Source organism: Vombatus ursinus, unplaced genomic scaffold (genome assembly GCF_900497805.2).
Source record: "Vombatus ursinus unplaced genomic scaffold, bare-nosed wombat genome assembly UNPS02014170.1, whole genome shotgun sequence".
NCBI lineage: Eukaryota > Metazoa > Chordata > Mammalia > Diprotodontia > Vombatidae > Vombatus > Vombatus ursinus.
Window position 1 is genome coordinate 2,144,211 of NW_020953948.1, and position 13,283 is coordinate 2,157,493.

General features: G+C 45.4%; 1 protein-coding gene across 1 annotated transcript in view; it reads left to right on the forward strand.

Annotated features, from left to right (window-relative positions):
* LOC114041207 (zinc finger protein 2 homolog) overlaps positions 1-3,685 on the forward strand; it is a 33,205-nt gene extending 29,520 nt beyond the window's left edge. Inside the window, exon 4 of the mRNA XM_027859553.1 lies at positions 1,557-3,685. Within this exon, the coding sequence (XP_027715354.1) occupies positions 1,557-3,685 (2,129 nt within the window). The remainder of the gene's footprint in view (positions 1-1,556) is intronic.
* The last annotated feature ends 9,598 nt before the right edge of the window (positions 3,686-13,283 follow it).

The window sequence follows — 13,283 nt, forward strand, 5'->3', positions numbered from 1 at the left end:
TCTCCCCACTACAATCAATCCTTCACACAACTGCCAAAGTGATCTTCCTAAAGCACAGATCTGATGTGTCACCTCTTTCTCCACACCCCCAATGAATAAACTCCAGTGGCTCCCTGTTACTTCCAGGGTCAAATATAAAGTCCTCTGGCATCTAGAGCTCTTGCCAACCTGACCTCTTCTCATCTTTTCAGTCTTCTTATGCTCTGCTCCCTTTTCTGTACTCTAAAATCAAGTCATCCTGCCCTATTTGCTTTTCCTTGAACAGGACACTCCTTCTATATCCATTACCTTTTCACTGACTAGCTCTCATACCTGGAGTACCCTTTCTCTCTCTCTCTCTCTCTCTCTCTTCCTTTCTCTCCCTCTCTATCCTGTCTCCTGGCTTCCCTGGCTTCCTTCATATCTCAGCTCAAGTTTTACCTTCTGTACCACGCTTTTCTCATTCCCTCCCCTCCCTCCAGCCTCCCCAGCTATTAAGGTTTTGCTATCTAAGGTAACATTCAAGCCTTCCATCTGTCTATTTATTTGTTATCTTCCCCATGAGAAGGTAAGGCTCTTGTGGTTGGGGAATATTTTGCCTTACTTTGATTCCCTAGTGCTTAATGGTGCCTGGAATTAAGTAAGCACTTAATAAATGTTTATTGGCTGACTGGTATAATTCCTCTGAATAGACTGTAGTTTATCAATGTCCCTTTTTAATGTGGTTCTTAAACTTGGATTCAAAAATCCAAGTGTGGTTTGACTAGTAGAACTTACAGCGACACAATTATTTCCTGAGAGCTGAACAATAGACCAACTGCTAAGGTTTTAGTGGCCACAATGTATGATTACCTTATGTTGAGATTGTAGTCAACTTGTTGTCATGGAAGTTGTCAAAATGTTGAAAAGGCCAAATACAGAGACCTGACACACAACATAAGAAACCTCCAATCATATTGACATTAGACAAGACTGGATGAGGTGTTTGACGTGGCCACAAATCCATCTATCATAACCTGTTCTTACTGATACTTCTCCATCATGTCTAAATGGATATCTTGGAAGACTTTAACCTGTTGTTGTGAGTTAGGAATCCAGACATACTGTCAGCTCAAACACATGCACTCTGAAGTTCTGGCTTTCTTAAATTTTCCATACTAGCTTTTAGGGGCTAAGAATTTGCCATTATGGATATCATATCTCTTCATGATTCCAATCATTACAAATCACAAATGATTCCTTTGGGAATCAGTCTGTAGTTTCCAGAACTAAACTTTTGTTAATTTAATAATTTTTATTAAGATCTGTTAATAAAGTTTCTCTGTCATCTAGAGGTACTTTGAGTGTCCTGGAATGTAATTTGTTCAGTCCTAGTTACTTAAACGTATTTAAAACAAGGAGATAACATATTTTGGGTAATATTGAATTGCACCTTAAAATATTTATTCTGTCCTTTCCAAATTTTTGATCATTTTCTTTAGGAGAGAAAACAAGATCTAGAATTTGCATTGTAAAGCAGATTCCTCTCACTCAGGACAGAGTACATTGGAGATTGACACTTTTTTCATTTCTTTCAGAGTTTCTTAGTCAGATGGCCACAGATGAAACAGCAGAGTCAACTGAAAATCCATGTGTTTCTCCCAAAGAGTCATCTAAGGAGGAAGCTGAGACAGATGGTTCCTGTGAATATGAATTGGAAGAAGCCTGTGAACAGGATGTCAAAGTAGAAGAAAAGAATTCCGATCAGGACAAACAAACCAGTGAAGAGACAACTACCCACACAGAAATTTCTACTGAATCTGTGTTTGGAAGTTATTTGAGTCTGGAGTCAATCGTTGTTCCACAAGAGGGGGTTCAACCTAGTCAAAATCTTCAAGAGTCTGGTATATATGGACCGAACTTACAACAGTATTCAGACATAGGGAACATCTTTGGTGAGAATAGCCTTTTTAATTTTAATATATGCACCAATTTATTCAGTTGCCCTTCAGATTTTATTTACTCTAATAAAGAGCAGAGTGAAGAAAAAGGATATAAATGTAATGAGTGTGGGAAATTCTTCACCAATAAAAAATCCCATAAAAGTCATCAGAGAATTCATACAGGAGAGACATCCTTTGAATGTAATGAATGTGGGAAATCATTTAAGTGGAAGAGCTATCTTAATGTACATAAGAGAATTCACACTGGAGAGCAACCCTTTAAATGCAATCAATGTGGGAAAGCCTTCAGGCAAAGTTCTCACCTAACTGCACACCAGGCAAGTCATACTGGAGAGAAACCCTTTCAATGTAATCAGTGTGGGGAATCCTTTAGCCTTAGTGAGCAGCTTATTGAACATGAGAAAATTCATGCTGGAGAGAAATCCGTTGAAAGTAATCAGTGTGGGAAAGCCATTGGCCAAATTTCTCAACCTAGTCAACAGGAGAAAATTAATTCTGAAGAGAAACCCTTTGAATGTCGTGAATGTAAGAAATCCTTCAGCCAGAAAGGGCAGCTTAATTCACATAAAAGAATTCATACTGCTAAGAAATCCTTTGAATGTAGTCAGTGTGGAAAAGCATTTAGCCGAAGCTCTAACCTTACTGTACATCAGAGGATTCACACTGGACCAAAAACCTTTGAGTGCCACGAATGTCGAAAATCCTTTAGCAGTAGTGAGCAGCTTCTTAAGCATAAGGAAACTCATACTGGAAAGAAAGATTTTGAATGTAATGAATGTGGAAGAACTTTCCAACGAAGTTCTCACCTTACTGTACATCAAAGGATTCATACTGGAGAGAAACCCTTTAAATGTCAGCAATGTGAGAAAACTTTCAGCCAGAAAGGGCAGCTTAGCACACACATGAAAACTCATACTGGAGAGAAACCCTTTGAGTGTAATGTATGTGGGAAAGCGTTTAGCCGAAGTTCTAACCTTACTGTACATCAGAGAATTCATACTGGAGAGAAACCCTTTGAATGTCATAGATGTCACAAATTCTTTACCCAGAGTAGGTCCCTTGCTGAGCATCAGAGAACTCACACTGGAGAGAAACCTTTTGAATGCAATGAATGTGGAAAAACCTTCTGCCGGAGTGGGCAGCTTACTCTGCATAAGAGAGTTCATACTGGAGAAAAACCCTTTGAATGTGAGGAATGTGGAAAATCCTTCAGCCATAGTTGGATTCTTAATGGACATAAGAATATACATGCTGGAGAAAAACCCTTTAAATGTCTTGAATGTGGGAAATCCTTTAGCTGGAGTGGATCCCTTGCTAAACATAAGAGAGTGCATACAGGAGAGAAACTCTTCGAATGTCAGGACTGTGGGAAATCCTTTAGCCGTAGTGGTCAGCTTACCACACATAAGAGAACTCATACTGGAGAGAAACCCTTTCAATGTCTTGACTGTGGCAAAGCCTTTAGCTGCTGTTTTTACCTTACTGTACATCAGAAAAGTCATACTGGAGAGAGACCCTTTGTGTGTAATGATTGTGGGAAATCATTTAGCTGGAACCAATCCCTTACTCTACATAAGAGAATCCACACTGGAGAGAAACCTTTTGAATGTGATAAATGTGGGGAATCCTTTACCTGGAAGGGACAGCTTACTGAACACGAGAGAATTCATACTGGAGAGAAACCATTTGAATGTCGTCAATGTGGGAAATCCTTCAGGCAGAGTTCTCAACTTACCCGACATGAAAAAATCCATACTAAATAGAAAACTTTCGAATGGGACAAATATAGAAAATCTTTTACCTGGCATAGACAGCTTTCTGAACGTAAAGGTATTCATATTACAGCAAAGAAATCTTTAAATGTATGTATTCAACGGAAAAACCTCCAACTTAATTCTACGTGAGGAACTCAGCATACTGAATCGTTTTAAATATCCTAAATGTGACAAACCCTTCTCTGAGTGGAAAACTTAGCACAAGACAGTTCATACTGGAGAGAGAAATTTCAAATGTCATAAAGGTGACATTTCCTTTCCTGGAGTAGACAACTTACTGAACATAAAGAGAATTAACTGATGCTGGGGCAAAAAAACCCTTTGAAGGCAATGAGTGATAGAAACCTTTGGTTATAGTTATTGTGACACGATGCATCAGAGAATTCATTCTGAAGAAATACCTTTTTTTTAATTTAATTTTTTATTTTTAGTGAGGCAATCGGGGTTAAGTGACTTGCCCAAGGTCACACAGCTAGTACGTGTCAAGTGCTTGATCTGTGGCCAGATTTGAACTCAGGTCCTCCTGACTTCAGCGCCGGTACTCTATCCACTGCATCACCTAGCTTCCCCAAGAGATACCTTTTGAACAATGAATGTAGAGAATCCTTTACCTGCCTTAAACAAGGTACTCTAAGAGAACTCATGCTGGATCAAAGAAACCGTTTGAATTTCACAACTATGTAAAACCTTCATATAATCACAGCATTTTGAAAGTTTGAAGGTGCTTCAGTTGCAAACTAGTCCAGCCCATATAGAGAAAAATTCTGCTCTGACATACCTGACAATTACCTGTTCTCTGACTAGAACACTTCCAAGGAGGAGGAATCTGCCAATTCTTTCGGTATTTCATTCTGCTTTTGATAGCTCTAGTTGTTCTGCTTAGATAGCTCTGAGCTTAAATTTGCCTCCATGAAGCTTCCACCCATTGCCCCCACCTTTTCCCTGGGGCGAAACAGAATGAATCTAATCCCTTTTGCGTGTGACCGACCATCAAAGACTTAAAGACAGTAATTGGTCCCTTCCTGTCTCTTCTCCAGACTCTATGCTCCAACAGGCTCATTGCCTTCAGCTGACATGGACTCAGGGCCCTTCACCATCCTGCTTGCCCTTCTTTGGACGCTCTCCAACTGATCAGTGTCCTTAAACCACGATGCCATGGACTGAATACAATATATCCCAAGAGGTCTTATAATGGCAGAGTACAGTGGGATGATCATTTTCCTATTCCTATAAGTTATATTCTTCTTAGTGCAGCTTAAGATTGTATTAGCTTTTTTCTTTCTTTTTTTTTTAGTGCCTACATCACACTGCTGACTCATGGAACTTGTGGTCCACCATGATCTTCAGAACAACTAATGTGACCATTGCTGATTGCAGCTGGCTACAAGCTGATCTGCCTGGGAGCAATCAAAACCAGCTGTTTTGGTTTTTTTTTTGTTAAACCTAGAGAAAAAAGAAGCTAGCTGTACTTGTATGGTGTTGTTGTGACTTCCCCAGCCTCTGGCTATTTTGTGAAACCGCTTTAACCCTCCCCGTTGCTGTCCCTCCCTAGCCTCCTTAGCCTTCTCTGTGGACTTTCTGTTGTGCAAAACCCCTTAAGTGACTGCTTCCTGAGACTTTGCCTTCCTTGTGACTCTCTCCCTGCTGAAATGTATTTGTACCTTGTGTCCCGATCCCTTGTGAGTACTCCTCCCACCCCAGTGCTCTTTGGTGACCCCGTTTGCAAACCTCTATTAAAGATCCTTTGTTGTTGCCACTTTTGTAGTTTTCTTTAATTCAATTGTTAAGTAGTATTCACACACTCCCAGATGCTCAGTACCAGCGGAGACCCCTTGAGTTCCAGTCTGAATTTGACTGGGTAGGTCGCCTGGCAGAGTGTATTGAATTTTCTCAACTCTTGTCTTTTTCAAGTTGAGTTCCTGGCTCTTTGATCATGGGTTTGTTAAAAAAAAAAAAAAAAAACATCCTTGGGCAAATTGGAGTTCACTCATACAGGTCCTCCTAAATGGTGGCTGCTGGTGTCGACCTGAAAGTTTGGTTAAAGGAGACAAACAAGCTAGGTGATATATAATTATCTTGTTTATTCCCTTAAACTAGTGAATCATGTATACATGGGAGCTAGGGCATAATTCTGACTGAGAGATTAAGCAGAATGAGGAAAGCTTTTATACAGTTAGAGCGAACCGACTCAGGATGTCTGTGTCACTCGAGAAAATAGTCTCCATATTTTTTTTTAACAATAGTATGAAAAAGGAAGTTTCTTAGTTGAATAGGTTGTAAATACAGTAAGACAAGAGAAATAACAAAGTGTCCGTTGAAATTATGATCCCAGGATATCTGTGTTTCCCCTACCTAGCAAATGTCCGTAGGATATCCAGATAAAAAAAAAGTCCCACTATTCAAGGCAATGTCTGGTCCCAGGCACCCTGTCCTTAGTGATCACAAACAGAAAGAATGCTCTTGGTCAGCCTTTTGGGTCCTATGGTTGCTGACACAGGAAGGGGCATTTTTAGTTCACTCAGAGAGAAAAGATTAATTCAGGTGCTGAGGCTTATCGGGGCTCAGTTAATCTTAAATGATTATCAGTTCCTCCTTTTGGTCAAAGGTAAACTGAAGGCCTGCCTGTAAACCAAGGAAGGTATAAAACTTGTTCTTCAGCGAATGGGAAGGGTAGTTCTGATCACCCTTTTGTTGACCAAGGAGATGCACTAATCTCTGTGTCTGGACTGAGCTGCGAAGAAAAAGGGGAAACAACCAGGGGCAGCATTATTTTGTTTACCACACTGGTGGGACATCTGTGGGCCAAAGTCAACCCTAGTCGGACCTCTGGTAAGACGAGCAAGAATAGCCAGCACTCTAGCGGCAGAAAGGAGGAGGGATCTGAGTAAGCTGCCCACCGCTGGGGCAAAGGAGCTAAACGTACACCATTGGGTGACCTGAGAGCCAGGTCGATTTATGCTATCCTGTGTCTGTTGGGATTTGTTAACATAAAAACAGCATTCCTCGTGGAGGAAGACACAGACATCCCGGGGGTGCAAGGAGTGCATCAGGTGCCCTCCGGTTTTGCAAGACCACTCCAAGCCAGGGAGCCAGGTGCACTCTGCACATCTCCCACCACTTTAGCTATCTGGTCATTCGTGTCAGCCATCTGTCGGGACACAGCCCTACAAACCTCATTTGCGGTCATAAGCCCCCCTACTCCCGCTGCTGTAGCAGCCAAGATGCTGCCTTCCACGATGAGGGGGCAGGGCGTGGATCGCACGTCGGAAGCCGAGAGGAGAGCCGGGTTCAGCAACAGCCGGATCTGGAAGTGTTCTACGTATTGGGGTAGTGCCTGGAATGTACCGGAGGTCGGGCACAGCCCGGACAACGGTGCATAGCCCTGTTCACGGGGGAGGAAGGATTTGATAAAAGGGACATGCCACACAGGAAGAACATTCCCAGGGACGTTGGTAGGGTAAGGGAAAATAGAAGGGAACCTGAGAAGTGCTGGACAGTAACCCTGACTCCTTCATTAGTATACTAGCTCCTGCCTGGGCTGGGGGAGTGTTGTACGGGAGCTGGGACTGAGAAGTAGCCCACGGAAGGGTTCAGGCAAGGGTTGTTGGTCATCCGATTGGAGGTGGGGCCGTATCCCTTTTCTGCCCATAAATATCTCCGATAGTCCCAGGAAATTGTTTCACTCCCTGTGTTATCGGGCCAGAGTTAGGCGGGACCCGGGAGAGAAAGTGGCATTGATAAGGAGTCACTACCGCGGGCATCAGTACCAAGTCCGGCAGGCCAACCTGCGCAGAAGAGGAGTCAGGGGCACCTTGGGTCGTAGTGGGCCCCAGGATCCATGGAGAGGGCAGGGATGTAGGTTTCTCTCTTGTAGTTGAGGACAGACACCGGGGCGAATCCAGATTGTGTAATTACACAGTTACGGCCTGGGTCAAGGTTCCCTGCAGGAGTCCCAGAGGGGTGATTAGATAAATAGCAGAAAGCAGCGGGAGGGGCTGTGGAGGCCGATACTGGAGAGTTATCCAAACCTAAGGAGATTCCGGTCTTTCCCAACCGTTTCCTAAAGTAAGTAGGGGGCACTGAAGAGACGGTCGAATTCTTTGTCAGACTGAGCCTGGTCCGCCTTGAGAATCACACACGCTTTTTCAGAGCTTCCTTTTTCGGAGAATCTTAGGCCCTCAGTGGGGTGAGCCGGGCGATTAACTCAATTGACCCCCAGTGAGAGGCAGAGATAGGTTGTACTGAATGAAGGGCGTCCTAGAGGGTCAATGCATAGCCAGCAGTTGGACAGGTGAAAGAGCCTGACTACCCCCTGGCCCAGCTTCTGCATGGGGTGGGTGGGGAGATGGGAGAAGGGGTCACTCTTCCCCTGTGGTTGGACATCCCCAGAGATGGAAAGCCACTGCAAGACGATTGCAAACAAGCAGAAGGAGCAGACTGCGGGGGCAGGTGGGGTGTCAAGGTGGAGAGAGTGAGAAGCCTAATGCGAGTATAGAACAACTAAGTAAGCTAAAACTACCAAAATCCATGTGTAACCAGTGTTGGGTATGTAAGGGGCTCAGGCGGGGAGGGAGCTTTACTTCATGCGGACCGGTCTGGACTCTTGGGAAAGCTGTCTACATCTGATGTCCTCTTTTTCGAAACCGGAGGGCAAGGTCTCCTGTTGGCTCAGATGTCCACTGGGGGTGGGGGCAATCTTTAGATGTGACAGATGCATCTATTCCTTGGAGTTTGGCAGCAGCAGAGGTCTGAGCAGTACCTGGAAGGGTTCATTCCACCGTGGTTCTAAGGAGTGTCTTCACGGGTGGCGCTTCCAATATTCCCAGTTCCCGGAACAGATGAGAGTGTTGGCCTCAGGCGGTGGACCTAAGCCGTGAGACTCAGAGACAAGGTCTTGAACCAGATGAATTTGCTGACTAAGTTTAACACAATATTCTTCTTCTTCTTCTTCTTCTTCTTCTTAATTTATTTTGAATTATCAACAATCATTTCCATAAGCTTTTGAGTTTAAAATTTTCCTCCCTCTCCCTCCCCTGTCCCTCCGAAAGATGGGCGCACAATCTGCTATAGGCTATACATATACATTCCTATTAAACATATTTTCACATTAGTGATGTTGTAAGGAAGAATTAGAACCAATGTGAGGAACCACAGGAAAGAGGAAACAAAACTCAACAGAAGAAAAAAAAAAGAGCAAATAGTATGCTTCAATCTGCATTCAAACTCCATAGTTCTTTCTTTGGGTGTGGATAGCATTTTCCACCATGAGATCATTGGAGATGTCTTAGATCCTTGCATTACTGAGAAGGGCTAAGTCTGTCAACGTTAGTTATCGCACAATGTGGCTGTTACTGTTAACACACTATTCTTGAAGGCAATGAGAAGCGAGTGGGGAGAGACCAGCTGGGGTGAGGGGCATTGGTCTTCCAGTGGCAATCTCACAGGGGGAAAGTTTGGTCTTGCCCACAGGCTGGGACTGGAGAGCAAGGTGGTCAGTGGGTAGCACCTTGACCCATGGTACCTGGAAATCCTAGGCTAATTTTCCAAGCAGTCCTTTCAATATCCCGTTGGTTCTCTCGACTAACCCTGAGGACTGGGGGTGGTAGGTGCTGCCAGATCCCCCAAGCCTCCCGGATGGCTCTGAGTCCCTGGCCCTGATCACTATGAACTTCCTGTGAGAACCCCCAATAAGAGATGATATATTCACATAGGGCCTTTCCTTCCACCCCCAAAGTGGCTGCCTGACATGGGAAAACCTCCACTTAGCTGGAAAACATACAGACCATACCAAGGGCAAACTTATATCCTTGGCTCAAAGGCAGCTGGATGAGGTCAATTTGCCAGATCTCAAAGGGTTAAAAAGGGAGAGGGAAACAGCCTCTGGGAGGCTTAAGGGGCTTGGAGGGCTTGTACAGAGGACAAGACCGACATCTGGACAGCACTTCTTCGCTGTCTTTTTAAAAGTTTTTTTGAAATTTAATTTAATTCCCCCTCCCCCCCCCCCGTCTTTTTTGTTATCCCCCACCAATGCCGAGAAGCAAGTTCATAAGGCTCGTCCGGTCCCCCGTGACCCAGATGATGCAGCGGACTCAGCAATGGTAGGTGCAGCTGATGACGGAGGACAACCTGCTGTCCATGTTTGCAAAGCCCGGGTTTAGAGCCTTGAGTACAGCCTTGCAGTGCCCACGGATGTGCTGTTTCTGGAGAGATCAGGGCTTCAGCCTCGGTTAAAGCTACCAGATCAATAGGCAGGGGTGCAGAGGGGGAGGTTCGGGAAACCATTAGAGGGATGCCTTTCTGGCTGCTGGATCAGCTAGTTGATTCCCTATAGCTTCAGGGGTGGATTCGAGGGAGTGACCAGCAGTTTTGATAATAGGGGAGTAGTAGACATTCTAGTAACCTAGAGACCTGTTTACTGTTCTTTATGGGCTGGGGGGGGGGGAGTGAAGAATCCTCGTTGCTTCCCCAACATTCCAAAATCATGAGCTCCCCAAAAGCATGCCTGCTATCTGTTTCTTCAGCCCCCTTCCCAATTCGCAGGCCCCTGACACTGATTCTAGTTCTGCCTGTCGTTTGGAGGACAGAGGGGGCCCACTCCAATACTTCAGGTACCATGGTGATGCCGTAACCTGCTACCACTTGTCCCTCAGGGTCTCTCAGGCAGGAGCGGTCTGTGAAAACTGTGAGGTTGGCTTCTCTTGGAGTCAGCAGGTGGTCCAGGATTGTGATGCAGTCATGATCGTCGGGGTTAGACCCATGATCATTCACAAGCTGGTCTGTTTCAAGGCTAGGGATAGTCTTTAAAAACTCAGCACGATTTAGTACATTTAGTCTTTTTTTTTTTTTTTGCTGGTCAGTGGGGTTTAAGTGATGTGCCCAGGGTCACACAGCTAGTAAGTGTTATGTGTCTGAGGCCAGATTTGAACTCAGGTCCTCCTGAATCCAAGGCCGGTGCTCTATCCACTGCTCCACCTAGCTGCCCCCTCCAGTTAGTCTTTTGATGGTGACGCTAGCTGAATTTCAATTTTTGCTAGGTGGCTGCTCGATAAGTGTTGGATATGATATGAATTTATGAGGGCCCCAAGCACACGAGGCACAAAAAGTATCACGGGTGAATCAGGTATAACGTCCTCACTTTGCTTAAATATCTCAGTTATAGCAATGACACTCCTCTGGAAGGGTGGTAGGGCCCTGGCTATTGCATCCAGTTGTTTGCTGTAATGTCCTACTGGTCTGCAACGATCCCCATATTTCTGTGCTAAGACTCCTACTGCATTTCCTCCTTTTTCATAGCAAAAAGCACAAAAGGTAGGAAATAATTGGGAAGATGCAAAACTGAGGGTTCAGGAAGGGAAGCCTTTATAGATGTTATAGCCTGGTGTTGTTCTTTAGGTAGACAAGGCGGGTCAGGATTTTAGTATCGCAGGGCTTCATACAAGAGGCTGGCGAGGACAGAGAATTTGGGTGTCCAGTATCAACAGTACCCAGGGAGACCCAGAAAGCCCTGGAGAAGGGGCCCCAGCACCTTCAATAGTGGCACGCGGAAGGGGGTACTGGTGGAGACATGGATGGGAAGGGTCAATTTGAACCTCTATGGGGGTGGTTGTAGAAATAGGCCCAATATCTGTACGAAACGTGGCCCATAACTGGGGTGGGACCTTGGCCAGGAACAGCTCTTCCTCAGGGGTCCCAGACACCTCAGACCAAGTGCGGGAGGGATAGGCCTGCAGCCAAAAACTTGTAGGGCAAAGCTTAATACTGCAGAGACAAAGAACAAAACATCACGACCAAGGAGGTGACAAGGGGCCCTAGGGACAAAGAGGAAGGTGTGTTGAAAGTGGTCTTGGCTGAGAATGACCGAGAGAGGAAAAGTCCGGAATGCCTGGAGAGGATTATTAGAAAACCCCACCACCAAGAGATTATCACTACTCCTAGGAAGGGGGGTGGGGAATTTGCAAGGATCCAAAACTGGCAGGATAGCTCCAGTGTCGACCAGAGCCCGAGATGAGATGGCCCTGTACCACGATCAGATCCTGCAACCCCTGGTGGGAGCACCTCTCCAGTGATTTGCGGGGGGGGGTGGGGGGGGGGGGGGGGGGGAAGGGACCTGGCCCCGCTGGTGTTTCTGATTTTCTATAACCTTGAGACGGGTTCTGTATTCAGATTTCCAAAGCACGGACCTCTTGCAATAGTGGCAATTACCAGTTTTTCGGTCCCTTAACAAGTTAGAAGCAGGGTGTGGGGTTGGGATGGGAGCTGTTAGTCGCTGAAGCTGCATGATATAAACCTGATCCTTTCTAGTTCCAAGCTCCCCTTTTGTTTTTAGGTCCTTTTCAGCCTGTATTGCTAGAGTATGGGCAAGCTGGGAGGCAAACTCAGCTATAAACCGAGGGTGTTTAGACTGCCACTCCGGCTGGGTGATTTTTATATTTTGTGATAGGGGAGGTTGGAAGTTATCAACAAAATAGAAAGAAACTGGGTCTGGCCCCCTCCTTCCCGATCATGGACTAAGCCAGAGTTAGCATCAAAAAGTTCTGCTTAAGCGATTGTAAAATTGGAACACAGTCTCCTCAGGTCCTTGGGTGACACTCTTAATTTTAGAAAAGTCTGTAAGTCTGGGAAAGGCTGCTGGGATAGCCTCAATCAGGGTTTCAGCCTCCTGACAGTGCCCTAGCTTGTCTTTTGCATTTCCTCAATGGTGGTTTTTAAATCCACCTTTTTCCACCAATTCTCGGCTTCACCTTGCACAACTGGTATCATCACTAAAAGGCAAGTGTCAGGGATCCCTGGGCTGTAAGACTGGAGGGTGACCCTGAACTGATCAGTGAAGCCTCTAGGGTCCTGGCGAGGACCAGGGAAGTCCTTTTTTAAGGCCTGCACTTCGCCCAGTTCCCGTGGATTAAAATTCTACTGAGTGGCGGAAACAACCGAAACGGTTGGCTTAACACGGCCCTTGTCATCTTCAATAGTTACCGTCTGTTTTACCGATTTTTTACTGTTTACCTCCGTTTATTGATAACCTTAGAGGATTAGGCTCAGGTCTCTGGTGTAGCAGTCCCCCTCAAGACCAGAGCCTTTAAGGGAAGAGGAAGAGGAAGAGGGAGGAGGCTACGGAGAAGCAGAGGTATCCTCTTTAGGACCAGAGCAGGTAAGGGAAGGAGAGGAGGGAGGAGGTAACCGCAAAGAAGAGCCATCCTCCCCGGGATGCGAACCTTCAAGGGGAAGGAGGGAGGGGGGAGTAGAGGTGGAGCTATGGAATTAGCCAGTGCTGGGGAAAGAGGTGGTGATGCTGAAGCAGCTTTGCGAGCCTTAAGGGAGGAGGGCTCTGCCTCTCTCTCTCACTCCGCCATCCCAGCAAACCAATAACGAAAACATTCCCACTGATGGCTAGATGTTTTGTTGGCCTCTCAACTTAATTTGGTTTTAAGATAAAGCAACTTTTACCCATCAAAAGAGCCTCATCGTGGCCAACATAATTCGGAGCTATCTTTAGTTAACTGATACCAGTGCTGACAGTATTTGTGATCGTCAGATTGGTAATGGCTTGACATAGAAGAGGCGGCCGTCTTGGTGGGATTTATAGTTT